At 37.3% G+C, this 21,913-nt stretch overlaps 1 protein-coding gene across 1 annotated transcript in view; it reads left to right on the top strand.

Annotated features, from left to right (window-relative positions):
* Positions 1–21,913, top strand: part of NIPBL (NIPBL cohesin loading factor) — an 822,857-nt gene that overhangs the window by 728,463 nt on the left and 72,481 nt on the right. Inside the window, exons 34-35 of the mRNA XM_053699671.1 lie at positions 21,200–21,340; positions 21,667–21,760. Coding sequence (XP_053555646.1) covers positions 21,200–21,340; positions 21,667–21,760 — 235 coding nt within the window. The remainder of the gene's footprint in view (positions 1–21,199; positions 21,341–21,666; positions 21,761–21,913) is intronic.

Raw genomic sequence — 21,913 nt, forward strand, 5'->3', positions numbered from 1 at the left:
CTTTTCTATGTCAGAGGGCTATGCTATTTGCATTTTTTCCCATTCCTGAAACTGTCATATAAGGAAATTGATAATTTTGCTTTATATGTTGTTTTTTCTTTTACATTTTGCAAGATGTCTCAATCTGATCCTGCCTCAGAAGTATCTATTGGAACTTTGCTGCCTGATATCGGTTCTACCAAAGCTAAGTGCATTTGCTGTAAAATTGTGGAGATTATATCTCCTAATGTCATTTGTAATAGTTGTCATGATAAACTTTTACATGCAGAGAATATTTCCATAAGTAATAGTACATTGCCAGTTGTAGTTCCTTCAACCTCTAATGTACACGATATACCTATGAATTTTAAAGAATTTGTTTCTGATTCTATTCTGAAGGCTTTATCTGCATTTCCGCCTTCTAATAAACGTATAAGGTCTTTTAAAACCTCTCATAAGGTTGATGAAATTTCAAATGACCGACAACATAATGAATTATCCACTTCTGATGAAGATCTATCTGATTCAGAAGATCCTCCCTCAGATATTGACACTGACAAATCTTTTTTATTTAAAATGGAATATATGCGTTCTTTTTCAAAAGAAGTGTTAATTACTTTGGATATTGAGGAAACTAGTCCTCTTGATATTAAAACCAGTAAACGTTTAAATTCTGTTTTTAAATCTCCTGTGGTTACTCCAGAGGTTTTCCTGATGCTATTTCTCATATGATTTCTAAGGAATGGAATAAGCTGGGTACTCCTTTTAATCTTTCTGCAAGGTTTAAAAAAGTGTATCCTTTATCAACAGTTTCAATAGAGTTTTGGGAAAAGATCTTCAAAGTTGATGGGGCTATTTCTACTCTTGCCAAACGAACTACTATTCCTATGGAAGATAGTACTTCTTTTAAAGATCCTTTCGATAGGAAGCTTGAATCTTTTCTAAGGAAAGCCTATTTATATTCAGGTCATCTCCTTAGGCCTGCAATTACTTTGGCTGATGTGGCAGCTGCTTCAACTTTTTGGTTGGAGAATTTAGCGCAACAAGATTTGGATTCTGACTTATATAGCATTGTTCGTTTACTGCAACATGCTAATCATTTTATTTGTGATGCTATTTTTGATATCAAAATTGATGTTAGATCCATGTCTTTAGCTATTTTGGCTAGAAGAGCTTTGTGGCTTAAATCTTAGAATGCTGATATGACTTCTAAGTCTAGATTGCTATCTCTCTCTTTCCAAGGTAATTATTTATTTGGTTCTCAGTTGGATTCTATTATTTCAATTGTCACTGGGGTGAAGTGTTTTTTTTGCCTCAGGATAAAAAGCCTAAGGGTAAATCTAAAGCTTCTAATCGTTTTTGTTCCTTTCGTCAAAATAAGGAATAAAAACCTAATCCTTCCCCAAGGAATCTGTTTCCAATTGGAAGCCTTTCTCAAGTTGGAATAAATCCAAGCCTTTTAAGAAACCAAAGTCAGCCCCTAAGTCTGCATGAAGGTGCGGCCCTCATTCCAGCTCAGCTGGTAGGGGGCAGATTAAGGCTTTTCAAGGATGTTTGGGCAAATTCTGTCCAAAATCATTGGATTCAGAGCATTGTCTCTCAGGGGTCTCGAATAGGATTCAGAGTAAGACCTCCTGTGAGAAGATTTTTTCTCTCACGCATCCCAGTAAATCCAGTAAAAGCTCAGGCTTTCCTGAAGTGTGTTTCAGATCTGGAAGTTTCAGGGGTAATCATGCCAGTTCCTTCTCAGGAACAAGGTCTGGGGTTTTATTCAAATCTTTTCATTGTCCCAAAGAGAGAAAATTCATTCAGACCAGTTCTGGATCTGAAAGTTTTGAATCGTTATATGAGTACCAACTTTCAAGATGGTGACTATAAGGACTATGCTGCCTTTTGTTCAGCTAGGACATTATATGTCTACAATAGACTTGAAGGATGCTTACCTTCATATTCCGATTCATCCAGAACACAAGTTTCTGAGATTCTCTTTTCTAGACAAGCATTACCAATTTGTTGCTCTTCCATTTGGCTTAGCAACAGCTCCAAAAATCTTTTCAAAGGTTCTAGGTGCCCTACTTTCTGTAATCAGAGAACAGGGTATTGCAGTGTTTCCTTATTTGGACGATATCTTGGTACTAGCTCAGTCTTTACGTTCTGCAGAATCTTACACGAATCAACTAGTGTTGTTAATTTTGAAAACATTGTTGGAGGATCAATTTAGTTTCAAATAGTTTCTTGATTCCTCAGACAAGGGTCACCTTTTTAGGTTTCCAGATAGATTCAGTGTCCATGACTCTGTCTCTAACAGACAAGAGACGTTTGAAATTGGTTGCAGCATGTCGGCACCTTCAGTCTCAGTCATTCCCTTCAGTGGCTATGTGCATGGAAGTTTTAGGCCTCATGACTGCAGCATCGTACGCGATTCCTTTTGCTCGTTTTCACATGAGACCTCTGCAGCTTTGTATGCTGAATCAATGGTGCCGGGATTATACAAAGATATCACAATTAATATCCTTAAATCCCAATGTTCGACACTCTCTGACGTGGTGGTTAAATCACCGTTTAGTTCAAGGGGCCTCTTTTGTTCAGCCAACCTGGACTGTGATCACAACAGATGCGACTCTTTCAGGTTGGGGAGCTGTTTGGGGATCTCTGACAGCATAAGGCTTTTGGAAATCTCAAGAGGCGAGATTACCAATCAATATTTTAGAGCTCTTCAGTTTTGGCCTCTGTTGAAGAGAGAACAGTTAATTTGTTTTCAGACAGACAATATCACGACGGTGGCATATGTCAATCATCAGTTGGGTAGGACTCACAGTCCCCAAGCTATGAAAGAAGTATCTCGGATACTTGTTTGGGCGGAATCCAGCTTCTGTCTAATCTCTGCGGTTCATATCCCAGGTGTAGACAATTGTGAAGCGGATTATTTCAGCCGTCAGACTTTACATCCGGGGAAGTGGTCTCTCCATCCAGATGTGTTTTCTCAGATTGTCCAGATGTGGGGTCTTCCAGAAATAGATCTGATGGCCTCTCATCTAAACAAGAAACTTCCCAGATACCTGTCCAGGTCCAGGGATTTTCAGGCGGAAGCAGTAGATGCATTGACACTTCCATGGTGTTATCAACCTGCTTACATATTTCGGCTTCTAGTTCTTCTTCCAAGAGTGATTTCCAAAATCATCATGGAACAATCATTTGTGTTTCTGGTAGCTCGAGCATGGCCTCACAGGTTTTGCTATGCGGATCTTGTTCGGATGTCCAGTTGCCAACCTTGGCCACTTCCGTTAAGACCGGATTTTCTGTCTCAAGGTTCGTTTTTCCATCAGGTTCTCAAATCTTTAAATTTGAAGGTATGGAAATTGAACGCTTGGTGCTAAGTCATAGAGGTTTCTCTGACTCAGTAATTAGTACTATGTTACAAGCTCGTAAATCTGTCTCTAGAAAGATTTATTATCGAGTTTGGAAGACTTACATTTCCTGGTGTTCTTCTCATAAATTCTCTTGGCATTCTTTTAGAATTCCTAGAATTTTACAGTTTCTTCAGGATGGTTTGAATAAAGGTTTGTCTGTAAGTACATTGAAAGGACAAATCTCTGCTCTCTCTGTTTTATTTCACAGAAAGATTGCTAAACTTCCTGATATTCACTGTTTTGTACAGGCTTTACCACGTATTAAGCCTGTCATTAAATCAATTTCTCCTCCTTGGAGTCTGTTTGGTTTTGAAGGCGTTACAGGCTCTTCCATTTAAGGCAGTTTTACGGACGACTTTTCAATTTTTACTTAAGGTTGTGAATTCTAACAACATTAGTAGAGAAATTGTTGTCCCTTCCTTGTGTCCTAATCCAAAGAATTCTTTGGAAAGATCCTTACATTCTTTGGATGTGGTAAGAGCTTTGAAATATTATGTTGAAGCTACTAAAGATTTCAGAAAGACTTCTAGTCTATTTGTTTTATTTTCTGGTCCTAGGAAAGGTCAGAAAGCTTCTGCTATTTCCTTTGCTTCTTGGTTAAAGCTTTTGATTCGTGAAGCTTATTTAGAGTCGGGTAAGACTCTGCCTCAGAGAATTACAGCTCATTCTACTAGATCAGTCTCCACTTCATGGGCTTTTAAGAATGAAGCTTTTTGCAAAGCAGCAACTTAGTCTACTTTGCATACATTTACTAAATTCTACCATTTTGATGTATTTGCTTCTTCAGAAGCAGTTTTTGGTAGAAACGTTCTTCAGGCAGCTGTTTCAGTTTGATTCTTCTGTTGATGTTTTAAGTTTTTCTTATCATTAAAGAATAAACTTATTATTTGGGTTGTGGATTCTTTTTTCACCGGAAAATGGCTGTATTTTATTTTTTATCCCTCCCTCTCTAGTGACTCTTGCGTGGAGTTCCACATCTTGGGTATTTGATATCCCATACGTCACTAGCTCATGGACTCTTGCCAATTACATGAAAGAAAACATAATTTATGTAAGAACTTACCTGATAAATTAATTTCTTTCATATTGGCAAGAGTCCATGAGGCCCACCCTTTTTATGGTGGTTATGATTTTTTTTGTACAAAGCACAATTATTCCAAATTCCTTTTGTTGATGCTTTTTACTCCTTTCTTTATCACCCCACTACTTGGCTATTCGTTAAACTGAATTGTGGGTGTGGTGAGGGGTGTATTTATAGGCATTTTGAGGTTTGGGAAACTTTGCCCCTCCTGGTAGGATTGTATATCCCATACGTCACTAGCTCATGGACTCTTGCCAATATGAAAGAAATGAATTTATCAGGTAAGTTCTTACACAAATTGTTTTATTTCTTGCGTATTTATTGACGCAAAGTCATGCCTGTTATGACGTGAGTTGCGTCAATTTGTTTTGGCGGCAAAAGTTTTTTCCTCTGCATTTGCATCATCTTTGTTTGCGTCATTTTTGGCGCCAAATTTTGTTATATTAAATCTCCCTCTTTTGCTCACTGCTCTTATTAGTTTATAGAGGAATATGTTTTGCTTTTGATTTTACTTTTATTTTTATCATAAGCATTTTTTACCATTCCTGAAACGAGTATTTTGAGGAAATTTGATATTTTGTTTAAATTTTTTTTCTTTTTTTGTTACATTTTTCAAGATGTCTCAAACTGATCCTGCATCTGATGTTACTGTAGGAACTATGCTGCCTGAACACAATTCTACCAAAGCTAAGTGTGTTTGTTGTAAATTAGCTGATCTTCTTCAGCTCAAATATGTGGCACTTGTTATGATACATTCTCATGCTGATAATGTTTCTATAAGTACAAATGAATCTACTGTTACTCCTTCACAGTCTAATGTACATGATATTCCTGCAGATGTAAAAAATTGTATTGCTGCAGCCATAGAGAAGACTATGACTGCTATTCCACCTTCAAATAAACGTAAAAAGTTTTTCCAAACTTCTCATAAATCTGATGAAATTTGTATTGATCTACAGCATACTGAAGTATCTTCTGCTGATGAGGATTCCTATGGCTCAGAGGATCCTGCTTCACAGACTGAAAAATCTACTTTTCTTTTTAAGATTGAATATATTTGTTCTTTATTAACGAGTATTGTTTTCTTTGGGTATTGAGGCGTCTAGTCCTTTTAAAAAAATAGAAAACGTTTGAATTCTGTGTTTAAAACCTCTGAGGATACACCTGAAGTTTTTCCTATTCCAGATGCTATCTCTAATATGATTACTAAAGAATGGTCTAAGCCTGGTGCTTCTTTTAACCCTTCTTCTAGGTTTAAGAAGCTATATCCTTTACCTGTGGCCCATTTAGAGTTTTGGGATAAAGGTTGATGGGGCTATTTCTACTCTTGCCAAATGTACTTCTATTCCTATGAAAGATAGTACTGCCTTTAAGGATCCTTTAGATAGGAATATTGAATCCTATCTTAGAAAAACATATTTACATTCTGGCTATATTCCTAGACCTGCTATTTCTATGGCTGCTGTTGCTGCTGCTTCAACTTTTTGGTTGGACAGTTTAGCTCAACAGTTAACAGATCCTGAATTGTCTAGTATTGTTCTTTTACTTCAACATGCTAATCATTTCATTTGTGATGCTATATTTGATGTCATTCAGATTCATATTAAATCTATGTCTTTAGCTATTCTTACTAGAAGAGCTTTATGGCTTAATTCTTGGAATGCTGATATGGTGTCTAAATCTGGATTACTATCTTTATAATTGGATTCCATTATCTCCACTATCACCGGGGGAAAGGGAGTTTTTCTGCCCCAAGATAAGAAATCTAAGGGTAAATTTAAAGCTCCCAATCGTTTTCGTTCCTTTTGGCAGAATAGAGAACAAAAGACCTCTCCTTCCCCTAAGGCCTCTGGCTCTAATTGTAGACCATCTCTGAATTGGACTAAATTTTACCTTATAAACAAAACAAATCTAGCCCCTAAGACTGCATGAAGGTGCGGCCCTCAAAACAGTTCAACTGGTGGGGGCCATATTGAAATTATTTCAACACATTTGGACAGTTTCTGTTCAAAATCAGTGGATTCCGAATATTGTTTCTCAGGGGTATCAAATAGGTTTCAGAATAAGACCTCCCATGGGAAGATTCTTTCTTTCTCATGTTCCAATAAACCCTGTGAAGGCTCAGGATTTTCGGAAATGTGTTTCAGACCTAGAGCTTTCAGGGGTGATTATTCCAGTTCCTCTGCAGGAACGGGGTTTGGGTTTTTATTCAAATCTATTCAATGTCCCAAAGAAAGAAGATTCGTTCAGACCAATTCTGGATCTGACATTTTTAAATCGTTTTGTAAGAGTCCCAACTTTCAAGATGGTGACTATGACTATTCTGCCTTTTGTTCAGCAAGGTCATTACATGTCCACAATAGACTTACAGGTGGCTTATCTTCACATTCCAATTCATCCAGACCACTATCGTTTTCTGAGATTCTGTTTTCTAGACAAGCATTACCAATTTGTCGCTCTTCCGTTTGACCTAGAGACGGCTCTTGGTGCCCTTCTATCTGTAATCAGAGAGCAGGGTATTGCAGCATTTCCTTATTTGGACGATATCTTGGTACTAGCTCAATCTTTTCTTTTGGCAGAATCTCACATGAAACAACTAGTGTGGTTTCTTCAAGAACATGGTTGGAAGATCAATTTACAAAAGAGTTTCTTGATTCCTCAGACAAGGGTCACCTTTTTAGGTTTCCAGATAGATTCAGTGTCCATGACTCTTTCTCTGACGAATGAAGTTAGTTTTAGCTTGTCTAAACCTTCAGTCTCTATCATTCCTTTCAGTGGCTATGTGCATGGAAATTTTAGGTCTCATGACTGCAGCATCGGACGCGATCCCCTTTGCTCGTTTTCATATGAGGACTCTACAGCTTTGCATGCTCATTTGTTCGTCCTCCCTGAACTGTGATCACAACAGATGCAAGTCTTACAGCTTGGGGAGCTGTCTGGGGGTCTCGTACAGCACAAGGGGTTTTGTATCCTCAAGAGGCAAGGTTTCCAATCAATATATTAGAACTCAGTGCTATTTTCAGAGTTCTTCAGGCATGGCCTCTATTGAAGAGAGAACTTTACATTTGTCTTCAAACAGACAAAATCACAGTGGCATATGTCAATCATCAAGGAGGGACTCGCAGTCCGTCAGCAATGAAGGAAGTATCCCGGATACTTTCTTGGGCGGAATCCAACTCTTGTCAAATTTCTTCCGATACATATCCCAGGTGTAGACAATTGGGAAGCGGATTATCTCAGCCGTCAGACTTTGCATCCGGGAGAGTGTTCTCTCCATCCAGGTGTGTTTTTTCATCTTGTACTGATGTGGGGTCTTCCAGAAATAGGTCTGATGGCCTCTCGTCTTAACAAGAAGCTTCCCAGATACCTTTACAGGTCCAGGAATCCTCAGGCAGAGATGGTGGATGCATTAGCAGTTCCTTGGTTTTACCAACCTGCTAATATTTTTCCGCCTCTGGTTCTTCTTCCAAGGGTGATCTCCAAGGTCATAATGGAACAATCTCATGTGTTTCTGATAGCACTAGCATGGCCTCACAGGTTTTGGTATGCAGATCTTGTCCGGATGTCCAGTTGCCAGCCTTCTAAATTTGAAGGCATGGAAATTTAACACTTAGTGCTGTCAGTATATAGCAGGGTTATAATACAATTTATTTAATAATTATTCTTTAAAACAAATCCCCAATAAAATGCATATATGAAACAATTAAAATCAATATTTTATTCCTAAATTCTTTATATTAGTTAAAGTTATAAACACATTGAATTATATTTATATGAACCAGATTATTAATCAAACTATACAAGCTTAAACTGTTACAATATTCTATACAAAGATCATAAAAATATACCTTTACAAATTACCTTATTCACAATAATCTCCCAAATCATAATTCATTAAAATACCACAATGAGATACCAAGGTATGGAGTGTTAACTTCCAGACAAATATAATTAAGCTACTTAGCCCACAAATGATTCTATATAACTCTAATTAAAACACCAGAAGTTATATATATTATTAATGCAAACAGCCGATTTATCTGAGTTGAAATAAATCTTATTTTAGCTACAATCAAGGCAAGTTCTAAATATATATATATATACAGTTGCAAATATGAATTACTTGGCACTAAATACGACTAGTTAAACTACACAGGACTATGAACATGAGCTTAAAATACAAATTATGCCCTTTTAAAATGACTAACTGCAGTCTAGTTATAGTTACCAAATACCTTTTGATTTAAATATTATATATATATTTATCAATCGCATATACTTAACCCCAAATAACCAAATCGATGACTCGGTTTCCAGAATTTTTTCATTCACCTCATATGAATAAAGGTATTGCAATATAGATAATAAAAGGTAGCCCAATTTTGCTTATAGTCTTATAGACTGTGTCCCAATATGGCAGCAAAGTTATTAGTCAAAAATTTAGCAAACAGACAGCCTCTTCTATTCCTTTGCATGAGGTTATATCACGTGATATACTCCACCCCTTTTTATTCTAATCATTGGTGAAATTGTTATGATAGACCCTCTGAGCTTGTCTCTGGTTCGCTCTGAGATCTGAAAATCTTATACGCTATTTGGTTTGGCATATGTTTTAAACAGTCAATTCGTTTGGCTGTCATACCAGTCTCAATCCCCTAGGGGGCAGCAAACAACCATAAATGCAGTCTTATCATCAATGCTGCTACAGTTTAATTATCTAACATATAAAATGTTTATTTTATTTACTATAATTTTCATTATTAATAAACTTATCTGGCCAACATATATGGGGCAATATAGTGTCATTCTCTCTGATTATTTTAATATTAAATATGATTATACTTCTAGTAATAATATTAATAAGCATCTCACTGTTGACCATCCTTCACAGAATCATAGCATTCAATATCCTGGTATTGTATTGCATCTTAAATAAATACAGCACATTTCACGTTTCTAATAATTTTTGAGTGCATAGATTCATGTTTATGATCAATATTCATAGGACATCTTGTTTAGAAATCTCATTTTCACATCAGTTTTTCCTTGTAATTTTCACTAGATTTATGGAAAACAAAGAAAAATGTGTTTATCTTGAAATAAATGGGTCAATATTTATATATACCAATGCAGTTATTATTTAATACAACAGATATATATATTTAACATAGTATAATTTTCAGATCTCTTTCTCCATATATATTATATATACATATATGTATACATATATATATATATATATATATAGATGTTTTAAATATGATCTGTGTATTTTAAATTATTATGAGGATTAAGACGCAATTTCTTTATCTGAGATCTAGTTTCTCATGTGCTGTAGGTAACTTGAGTTCAGATGCCTTCTCAACTGAGAATGTGTATCAGATCTCAGCAGGGACAATTTAACACTTAGATGAGGACAGCTGTATCCTGTAAGTTTGTATATTCCCTTATTCTTGCAGACGGACCGTCTGTTCCTTCCAGGGGTTCCTATGATCTAAGTAATGAATTTCTTTGGCTAAATTAATTTAGAGATTTCAATATGGGAAGGCTATCCAGCAATAATTCTTTAGAAGTTCTCTTTTCGGAGACCATGATCAAAGGTCTTTTAGATGTGACATTATCTCTTATAATTTGGGACCAATGTTTGTTTTTCTTTAGAAGTCCTGTCTATATTTCTTTTGTTCTACAAGTCTGTAGTTGAGAGCAAAAGGGAGGGGTTGATATCGCCCATTCCAGTGTTTGTTTGCAATGCAGCTAAATCAGTTCATAGTAGGTATTAGCTAAATGAAATATTAGATTATATGATACATCCTTAGTTTATTTAAAGTTACTTCCCAGATACCCTGACAGTGCTTAGTCATAGAGGTTTCTTTGACTCAATGATTAGCACTGTAATACAGGCTTGTAAATCTGTTTCAAGGAAAATGTATCATCTGGTTTAGAAAACCTATATTTCATGGTGTTCTTTCAGTATTCCTAGGATTTTACAGTTTCTTCAGGAAGGTTTGGATAAGGGTTTTCTTTCATGTAATTAGCAAGAGTCCATGAGCTAGTGACGTATGGGATATACATTCCTACCAGGAGGGGCAAAGTTTCCCAAACCTCAAAATGCCTATAAATACACCCCTCACCACACCCACAAATCAGTTTTACAAACTTTGCCTCCTATGGAGGTGGTGAAGTAAGTTTGTGCTAGATTCTACGTTGATATGCGCTCCGCAGCAGGTTGGAGCCCGGTTTTCCTCTCAGCGTGCAGTGAATGTCAGAGGGATGTGAAGAGAGTATTGCCTATTTGAATTCAATGATCTCCTTCTACGGGGTCTATTTCATAGGTTCTCTGTTATCGGTCGTAGAGATTCATCTCTTACCTCCCTTTTCAGATCGACGATATACTCTTATATATACCATTACCTCTACTGATTCTCGTTTCAGTACTGGTTTGGCTTTCTACTACATGTAGATGAGTGTCCTGGGGTAAGTAAGTCTTATTTTTGTGACACTCTAAGCTATGGTTGGGCACTTTTATATAAAGTTCTAAATATTTGTGTTTAAACATTTATTTGCCTTGATTCAGGATGTTCAATATTCCTTATTTCAGACAGTCAGTTTCATTATTTGGGATAATGCATTTGAATAATCAATTTTTTTCTTACCTTAAAATTTGAATTTTTTTCCCTGTGGGCTGTTAGGCTCGCGGGGGCTGAAAATGCTTCATTTTATTGCGTCATTCTTGGCGCGGACTTTTTTGGCGCCAAAAATTCTTTGTTATTTCCGGCGTCATACTTGTCACCGGAAGTTGCGTCATTTTTGACGTTTTTGCGCCAAAAGTGTCGGCGTTACCGGATGTGGCGTCATTTTTGGCGCCAAATAATGTGGGCGTCTTTTTTGGCGCTAAAAAATATGGGCGTCATTATTGTCTCCACATTATTTAAGTCTCATTGTTTATTTGCTTCTGGTTGCTAGAAGCTTGTTCACTGGCATTTTTTTCCCATTCCTGAAACTGTCATTTAAGGAATTTGATCAATTTTGCTTTATATGTTGTTTTTTCTATTACATATTGCAAGATGTCTCAGATTGACCCTGAATCAGAAGATACTTCTGGAAAATCGCTGCCTGATGCTGGATCTACCAAAGTTAGGTGTATTTGCTGTAAACTTGTGGTATCTGTTCCTCCAGCTGTTGTTTGTATTGAATGTCATGACAAACTTGTTAATGCAGATAATATTTCCTTTAGTAATACTACATTACCTGTTGCTGTTCCATCAACATCTAATGTTCAGAGTGTTCCTGATAACATAAGAGATTTTGTTTCTAAATCCATTAAGAAGGCTATGTCTGTTATTCCTCCTTCTAGTAAACGTAAAAGGTCTTTTAAAACTTCTCATTTTTCAGATGAATTTTTAAATGAACATCATCATTCTGATTCTGATAATGATTCATCTGGTTCAGAGGATTCTGTTTCAGCGGTTGATGCTGATAAATGCTTCATATTTATTCAAAATGGAATTTATTCGTTCTTTACTTAAAGAAGTCTTAATTGCATTAGAAATAGAGGAATCTGGTCCTCTTGATACTAAATATAAACGTTTAAATAAGGTTTTTAAATCTCCTGTAGTTATTCCAGAAGTTTTTCCTGTCCCTGATGCTATTTCTGAAGTAATTTCCAGGGAATGGAATAATTTGGGTAATTCATTTACTCCTTCTAAATGTTTTAAGCAATTATATCCTGTGCCATCTGACAGATTAGAGTTTTGGGACAAAATCCCTAAGGTTGATGGGGCTATCTCTACTCTTGCTAAACGTACTACTATTCCTACGGCAGATAGTACTTCCTTTAAGGATCCTTTAGATAGGAAAATTGAATCCTTTCTAAGAAAAGCTTACTTATGTTCAGGTAATCTTCTTAGACCTGCTATATCTTTAGCGGATGTTGCTGCAGCTTCAACTTTTTGGTTGGAAGCTTTAGCGCAACAAGTAACAGATCATAATTCTCATAGCATTGTTAATCTTCTTCAACATGCTAATAATTTTATTTGTGATGCCATCTTTGATATCATTAGGGTTGATGTCAGGTATATGTCTCTAGCTATTTTAGCTAGAAGAGCTTTATGGCTTAAAACTTGGAATGCTGATATGTCTACTAAGTCAACTTTGCTTTCCCTTTCTTTCCAGGGTAATAAATTATTTGGTTCACAGTTGGATTCTATTATTTCAACTGTTACTGGGGGGAAAGGAACTTTTTTACCACAGGATAAAAAATCTAAAGGTAAATTTAGGTCTACTAATCGTTTTCGTTCCTTTCGTCACAATAAGGAACAAAAGCCTGATCCTTCCCCTACAGGAGCGGTATCAGTTTGGAAACCATCTCCAGTCTGGAATAAATCCAAGCCTTTTAGAAAGCCAAAGCCAGCTCCCAAGTCAACATGAAGGTGCGGCCCTCATTCCAGCCCAGCTGGTAGGGGGCAGATTACGATTTTTCAAAGAAATTTGGATCAATTCGATTCACAATCTTTGGATTCAGAACATTGTTTCACAAGGGTACAGAATAGGCTTCAAGATAAGGCCTCCTGCAAGAAGATTTTTTCTTTCTCGTATCCCAGTAAATCCAGTGAAGGCTCAAGCATTTCTGAAATGTGTTTCAGATCTAGAGTTGGCTGGAGTAATTATGCCAGTTCCAGTTCTGGAACAGGGGCTGGGGTTTTACTCAAATCTCTTCATTGTACCAAAGAAGGAGAATTCCTTCAGACCAGTTCTGGATTTGAAAATATTGAATCATTATGTAAGGATACCAACATTCAAAATGGTAACTATAAGGACTATTCTGCCTTTTGTTCAGCCAAGGGCATTATATGTCCACAATAGATTTACAGGATGCATATCTGCATATTCCGATTCATCCAGATCACTATCAGTTTCTAGGATTCTCTTTCCTAGACAAGCATTACCAGTTTGTGGCTCTGCCGTTTGGCCTAGCAACAGCTCCAGGGATTTTTACAAAGGTTCTCGGTGCCCTTCTGTCTGTAATCAGAGAACAGGGTATTGTGGTATTTCCTTATTTGGACGATATCTTGGTACTTGCTCAGTCTTCACATTTAGCAGAATCTCATACGAATCGACATGTATTTTTTCTTCGAGAACATGGTTGGAGGATCAATTTACCAAAAAGTTCATTGATTCCTCAGACAAGGGTAACCTGATAGATTCAGTGTCCATGACTCTGTCTCTGACAGACAAGAGACGTCTAAAATTGGTTTCAGCTTTTCGAAACCTTCAGTCTCAATCATTCCCTTCGGTAGCCTTATGCATGGATATTCTAGGTCTTATGACTGCTGCATCGGACGCGATCCCCTTTGCTCGTTTTCACATGCGACCTCTTCAGCTCTGTATGCTGAACCAGTGGTGCAGGGATTATACAAAGATATCTCAGTTAATATCTTTAAAACCGATTGTACGACACTCTCTGACGTGGTGGACAGACCACCATCGTTTAGTTCAGGGGGCTTCTTTTGTTCTTCCGACCTGGACTGTGATTTCAACAGATGCAAGTCTGACAGGTTGGGGAGCTGTTTGGGGGTCTCAGACAGCACAAGGGGTTTGGGAATCTCAGGAGGTGAGATTACCAATCAACATTTTGGAACTCCGTGCAATTTTCAGAGCTCTTCAGTCATGGCCTCTTCTAAAGAGAGAGTCGTTCATTTGTTTTCAGACGGACAATGTCACAACTGTGGCATATGTCAATCATCAAGGAGGGACTCACAGTCCTCTGGCTATGAAAGAAGTATCTTGAATACTGGTATGGGTGGAATCCAGCTCCTGTCTAATTTCTGTGGTTCATATCCCAGGTATAGTCAATTGGGAAGCGGATTATCTCAGTCGCCAAACGTTACATCCGGGCGAATGGTCTCTTCACCCAGAGGTATTTCTTCAGATTGTTCAAATGTGGGGACTTCCAGAAATAGATCTGATGGCTTCTCATCTAAACAAGAAGCTTCCCAGGTATCTGTCCAGATCCAGGGATCCTCAGGCGGAGGCAGTGGATGCATTGTCACTTCCTTGGAAGTATCATCCTGCCTATCTCTTTCCGCCTCTAGTTCTTCTTCCAAGAGTGATTTCCAAGATTCTAAAGGAGTGCTCGTTTGTTCTGCTGGTGGCTCCAGCATGGCCTCACAGGTTTTGGTATGCGGATCTTGTCCGGATGGCCACTTGCCAACCGTGGACTCTTCCGTTAAGACCAGACCTTCTATCGCAAGGTCCTTTTTTCCATCAGGATCTGAAATCCTTAAATTTGAAGGTATGGAGATTGAACGCTTAATTCTCAGTCATAGAGGTTTCTCTGACTCTGTGATTAATACTATGTTACAGGCTCGTAAATCTGTATCTAGGAAGATATATTATCGAGTCTGGAAGATTTACATTTCTTGGTGTTTTTCTCATCATTTTTCTTGGCATTCTTTTAGAATTCCTAGAATTTTACAGTTTCTTCAGGATGGTTTGGATAAAGGTTTGTCTGCAAGTTCCTTGAAAGGACAAATATCTGCTCTTTCTGTTCTTTTTCACAGAAAGATTGCTAGTCTTCCTCATATTCATTGTTTTGTACAAGCTTTGGTTCGTATAAAACCTGTTATTAAGTCAATTTCTCGTCCTTGGAGTTTGAATTTGGTTCTGGGGGCTCTTCAAGCTCCTCCTTTTGAACCTATGCATTCGCTGGACTTTAAATTACTTTCTTGGAAAGTTTTGTTTCTTTCGGCCATCTCTTCTGCTAGAAGAGTTTCTGAATTATCTGCTCTTTCTTGTGAGTCTCCTTTTCTGATTTTTCATCAGGATAAGGCGGTGTTGCGAACTTCTTTTAAATTTTTACCTAAGGTTGTGAATTCTAACAACATTAGTAGAGAAATTGTGGTTCCTTCATTGTGTCCTAATCCTAAGAATTCTAAGGAAAGATCGTTGCATTCTTTGGATGTAGTTAGAGCTTTGAAATATTATGTTGAAGCTACTAAAAATTTCTGAAAGACTTCTAGTCTATTTGTTATCTTTTCCGGTTCTAGGAAAGGTCAGAAGGCCTCTGCCATTTCTTTGGCATCTTGGTTAAAGTCTTTGATTCATCTTGCTTATGTCGAGTCGGGTAAAACTCCGCCTCAAAGGATTACAGCTCATTCTACTAGGTCAGTTTCTACTTCCTGGGTGTTTAGGAATGAAGCTTCGGTTGATCAGATTTGCAAAGCAGCAACTTGGTCTTCTTTGCATACTTTTACTAAATTCTACCATTTTGATGTGTTTTCTTCTTCTGAAGCGGTTTTTGGTAGAAAAGTACTTCAGGCAGCTGTTTCAGTTTGATTCTTCTGCTTATAATTTCAGTTTTTTTCATTATAAGATTTAAACTTTGTTTTGGGTGTGGATTTTTTTCAGCGGAATTGGCTGTCTTTATTTTATCCCTCCCTCTCTAGTGACTCTTGCGTGGAAGATCCACATCTTGGGTAGTCATTATCCCATACGTCACTAGCTCATGGACTCTTGCTAATTACATGAAAGAAAACATAATTTATGTAAGAACTTACCTGATAAATGCATTTCTTTCATATTAGCAAGAGTCCATGAAGCCCACCCTTTTTTGTGGTGGTTATGATTTTTTTTGTATAAAGCACAATTATTCCAATTCCTTATTTTTTATGCTTTCGCACTTTTTTCTTATCACCCCACTTCTTGGCTATACGTTAAACTGATTTGTGGGTGTGGTGAGGGGTGTATTTATAGGAATTTTGAGGTTTGGGAAACTTTGCCCCTCCTGGTAGGAATGTATATCCCATACGTCACTAGCTCATGGACTCTTGCTAATATGAAAGAAATGAATTTATCAGGTAAGCTCTTACATAAATTATGTTTTTCTGCAAATACTTTGAAAGGACACATTTCTGCTCTTTCTGTCTTATTTCATAGAAAGATTGCTAAACTTCCTGATATTCACTGTTTTGTTCAGGCTTTGATTTGTATCAAACCTGTCATTAAATCTATTTCTCCTCCTTGGAGTCTTAATTTGGTTTTGAAGATTTTACAGGCTTCTCCTTTTGAGCCTATGCATTCTCTGGGTATTAAATTACTTTCTTGGAAAGTGTTATTTCTTTTTTCTATCTCTTCTGCTAGAAGAGTTTCTGAATTGTCTGCTCTCTTGTGAGTCTCATCTGATTTTCCGTCAAGATAAAGCTGTTTTGCGGACTTCATTTAAATGTTTGCCTAAAGTTGTGAATTCTAATAACATCAATAGGGAAATTGTTGTTCCTTCCTTGTGTCCTAATCCTAAGAAAACTCTTGAAAGGTCTTTACATTCTTTGGATGTGGTAAGAGCTTTGAAATATTATGTTGAGGCTACTAAAGATTTCAGAAAGACTTCTAGTCTATTTATTTGTTGTTATTTTTTTCTGGCTCCTGGAAAGGTCAGAAAGCCTCTGGCATCTTGGTTGAAACTTTTGATCCACAAAGTTTATTTGGAGGCGGGGCAGTCTCTGCCTCAGAGAATTACAGCTCATTCTACTAGATCAGTTGTCACTTCTTGGGCTTTCAAGAATGAAACTTCAGTTATTCAAATTTGCAATGCAGCAACTTGGTCTTCTTTGCTTACTTTTACTAAATTTTACCATTTTGATGTGTTTGCTTCTTCGGAAGCAGCCTTTGGTAGAAACGTTCTTCAGGCAGTTGTCTCAATTTTGATTCTAGTGCCTTTAATTTGAGGGGGGGTTTTATTAAATTTTTAAAGAAAACTTTATTATTTTTTTGGATTTAATTTCTCAGTGGATTTAGCTGTTATTTCTTTTTAATGACACGATGAGTCCACGGATCATCTTAATTACTACTGGGAATACCACTCCTGCCCTGCAGGAGACGGCAAAGAGCACCACAGAAAAGCTGTTAAATATCACCTCCCTTCCCTCCCAACCCAGTGATTCTCTTTGCCTACGTTAAGTGCAAGGAGGTGGTAAATTTAGGGAAAGGTTCTTCAAGCAGTGGTGCCTTCCATTTAGGTTCCCTGTCTTGTCCCTCCCGTATCATCTGTGTACTCTAGCTTGGGTATTGAGTTCTCATTGTGTCATTAAAAAGAAAAGAAAATTTATGCTTACCTGATAAATGTATTTATTTTTTGACACGATAAGTCCACGGCCGCCCTGTTTTTGTAAGACAGGTTGTTGGTTAATATAATCTTCAGACACCTCTGCACCTTGTTACTTCCTTTCTCTCCTTTACATCGGTCGAATGACTGGGTTGGGAGGGAAGGGAAGTGCTATTTAACCTTTTACCGCCGTTATGCCATTGTATTCCGTCACAACGGCGCTGGGCTTTAAAGCCGTTATGACGAAATACGTCATAGTCAACGGCTGTCCTGAAGCCATCTGCGCTTGCAGGATTTAATCACGGTCTGGAGGGCTTTCCTAGCGTCAGGGACGCCCCCCAGACCCGATCCCATCATTGAAATCTCGCGATCGTTTGCACAATTGCGTGATTTCAATTTCTCTACATCAGAACAGTGTTCCAATGTAGACTTTATAACCCGGTCACGAAAGGGTTAACATCTTTGCTGTGGTGCTCTTTGCCGCCTCCTGCAGGGCAGGAGTGATATTCCCAGTAGTAATTAAGATGATCCGTGGACTCATCGTGTCAAAAAAAAAAAATAATTATCAGGTAAGCATAAATTTTCTTTTTATCCCTCCGTCTCTAGTGACTCGTGGATTTCCACATCTTGGGTATTATATCCCATACGTCACTAGCTCATGGACTCTTGCCACTTACATGAAAGAAAACATAATTTATGTAAGAATTTACCTGATAAATTCATTTCTTTCATAGTGGCAAAAGCCCATGAGACCCACCCTATTTTTTGTGGTTATGATTTTTTGTATAAAGTACTTTATTTTTTCCAGTTCCTCTTTTTGTATGCATTTTACTCCTCCTTTTACACTTCACTTCTTGGCTACACGTTAAACTAAGGTATGAGTGAAGTGGGAGGTGTATTTATAGGCATTTTGAGATTTGGGAAACTTCGCCCCCTCCTGGTAGGAATGTATATCCCATACATCACTAGCTCATGGATTTTTGCCACTATGAAAGAAATGAATTAATCAGGTAAGTTCTTAAATAAATTATGGGGGGGGGTTAGGTTATAGACATTTGCAAATGGTTGAGGGGATTGGAGACTTGTAGTATATTGAAAGATTTAGTTTCTAAAAAAAAGCTTGAACTAAGAAAGACATGGCTATAGGAGAATAGGGGTGGGCGGAGAAGTATATGAAAAGTGGAGAACAGGCTTTTTTGGTTTGAAGGAGTAGAGGTAAGAGTTTAGAGGTAATCCTGCTTTGAAAGGTTAAGGGCAGCATAATATTACTTTAAGATTAAATTGTAGTGAAAAAGTCAGCTGAACAGAGATTTTCTCCAATGTCGCTCGGTAGTGCGGGAACATCTGTGTAGCTAGCGTGTCGGGAGTATACCAGGGCTGAGGATGAGTGCATGATATTCAAGCTATGGTAGGAGGTGCCAAGTTGTCAAGGACCTATGTTAGAGTTATTGTGACAGATTAGTCAGGGCAGAAAAAGGAGAAGATGGGAGCGAGCAGAGGTTTGAGAGAGTCTGAAAGATGTTACTGATCTAGTGACTTAATGCTTCTCTGGAGTTTGGTTTCAGAGTTAGTTTAGAGAGTAGTAGGAAGTGCTGTGATGTTGCAAGTGAGAAGATGATGGTCAGCACTTTGAAGGGAAGTTAGTGAAGTTTGAGAGTTCATTGATAGCTGAAAATCAGAGCAAGGGAGTGTCCATCTTTGTGAGTGGAAGATTTGGTCTGGAGAAGTTTTGTTGCTCCAGGGGCAGTGGGATTGTCAACATGGAGGTTAAAGTCCCCAATAATGAGGGCAGGGGTGTCTGAGGATAGGAAATTAGGTAACAAGAGTTGAGGATCCAGGGGGGAGAGATTAAGCTAATTATGTGGGTTTATTGAAAGGTGCAATGAGAGGAAATTAAAATATCTACACCACCTCCTTGTCTGTTTCCAGATCTAGGGGTGTGGCAGAAGTGGAGACCCCCTTTTGACAATACAGCAGGGAGTCTGTATCTGAAGGAGAGAGACCGGTTTCTGTCAGGGCCAGAAGGTTGAGGGAATGGGAGATGAAGAGGTCATGGATAGAAGTGAGCTTGTTACAAACAGAGCGAGAGTTCCAGAGTGCACAAGCGAAGGGGGTGTTGGCTTTAGATTCAAAAAGAACTTTGGTAAGGTTTCCAGAGTTATGGTTTCTAGGTCTATAGAAAGGCACACTTGGCTGGGCAACATTAGAAAGTTAAGGGGGACCAGGATTGGGAGAGATCATAAGCAGCTAGTAAGAGGAAGAGTGACATGATATACAAATTTGTATTATTGAAAGTCTTTATGATGTGGTGTAGGGAGGAGAAAGTGAGTTGAAATTTGTGAAGTTAGTGAGTTGAGGAGAAAAGAGATGGGCCAATGAAGATAGTAAGGGGGACGGCGTAAATGGAAAAATATACTTTGTTGTATGAACAAGAGGTAGCATAAAGAAACCTGAAGATGTAGGGCAATTTTACTAAAAGGGAATCTGTGAAACACACCAAGCACAGTATTACAAACGTACTTGCCTTGTGTCTTGTCCTTTATTCAATCCTGGTTCTAGTATAATTCTTTTGCCTAATTTAATTGCTTCACTTTTAAAATGCTCACTTAAAGGGACTTTCATGATTCAGATAAAGAATGCAAATTGCTTTTTTCTCATTTTATGCTTTGTTGGAGATATCTGAATAGGTAGCATTCATATGTCTGGCTGGACGGGAAATAGTGCAGCCATCTAGAGCCCTTGCTAATGTATAACGTTGCAAAATTGCTTGCATATAGAGCTGCAGACTCGTGCACACTCCTGAACTTACCTTCCTGCTTTTTTGCAAAGGATAACAAGAAAGGAAAACAAAGAAAATGTGATAATAGAAGTATATTGGAAAGCTGTTTAAAAATTTTCTATCTGAATCATGAAAGAGAGATTTGGGGTTTTATGTCCCTTTTAAGAATCATAACGCGAACATATACTATCATGATGGTGCTAACTGCCTTTGCAATGCATTCCTCAAACTAGTTAAATTTATAAGGCACAGCAATCAACTTGGTTTACTAAATTAGCCAATAACAGGATCACAAACAGTCAAAAAGGCAAATTGGGAGGTTCGATTCATGCCAGGTTGAAGTTATGCCATTAGTAAACTATAAATATAAGAATTTATAGCAAGTATTGACAAGGCTTGAACATCACATAGCAAATAAAGACGTTAGAAATAAGATGTTGGAAAAATACCAAGAGTCTAAGAGTGAAGACAAAACAGTCAGATTTGCAGGATATGGTACAGGGACTCAATTGACATACCAAAAGAGTTACACGGAGTCACCGGATGCATATAGAATTATGGGTTCTCCATAGGCCCCACCATATTACTACTGTATTACGGCATTTTCTGAACTAAAATAGCTTCTTATATTTACATACTCTCAGCATATTATTAAATCCGCACTGGGAGTGTGCAAAAATGCTGCCTTTGTCTGTAAATGTTGTGCAGGGTATCTATAAACTACATAATAAATGCTAACATTTTATATGGTTTACAAGAGCTGTTTTTCATGCAAAAGTGATCCAGCTTTTAACTTTTTTTCTGTGACATAACATGTTTTTGTTTTTTGTTTGTTTGTTTTTTCATTTCAGTCTCAGAATGATTTTATGGTTATATGCAATGTTGCAAAAATCTTGGAACTGGTTGTACCATTAATGGAGCACCCCAGTGAAACATATTTGGCAACAATAGAAGAGGATCTAATGAAACTTATAATCAAATATGGCATGACAGTAAGTTGTGTGTATTAATTTTTCTGTTATTGTTCAGTAAATAGGTTGCAGAGTATCTAAATCTAAAAAACATATTCCTGTTGATAAAAATAAATGTGTTGTATCACCCAACAATTTTTTCCTTAAAATGTATTACTGCTATGAATCAACAAGCACACAGTATTTGTTTCATAGCCTTTTTAATTATTAAAAATTATATATATATATATATATATATATATATATATATATATATATATATATATATATATAAAAGCCGGTATGCTTGGTAATTATTTGATTATTTTGATATCTGCATATAAATTTTGTGTTTTGTTTTTTTCTAGGTAGTGCAGCATTGTGTTAGCTGTCTGGGATCTGTTGTAAATAGAGTAACACAAAATTATAAATTTGTGTGGGCCTGTTTTAATAGATATTACGGTAAGAAAATCTTATTTTACTATATTTATGACAATATTCCATTATGTTTTATACCAAAAGAGTTGGTTGCTTTATCTGCTATAGTTACCTTTTCGAAATTCTAGTAAATGAGCTTAGATGATTTGCAAAGGGCTGAAGTATTTTTGCTGAGGA

This window comes from Bombina bombina, chromosome 2 (genome assembly GCF_027579735.1).
Source record: "Bombina bombina isolate aBomBom1 chromosome 2, aBomBom1.pri, whole genome shotgun sequence".
NCBI classification, from domain to species: domain Eukaryota; kingdom Metazoa; phylum Chordata; class Amphibia; order Anura; family Bombinatoridae; genus Bombina; species Bombina bombina.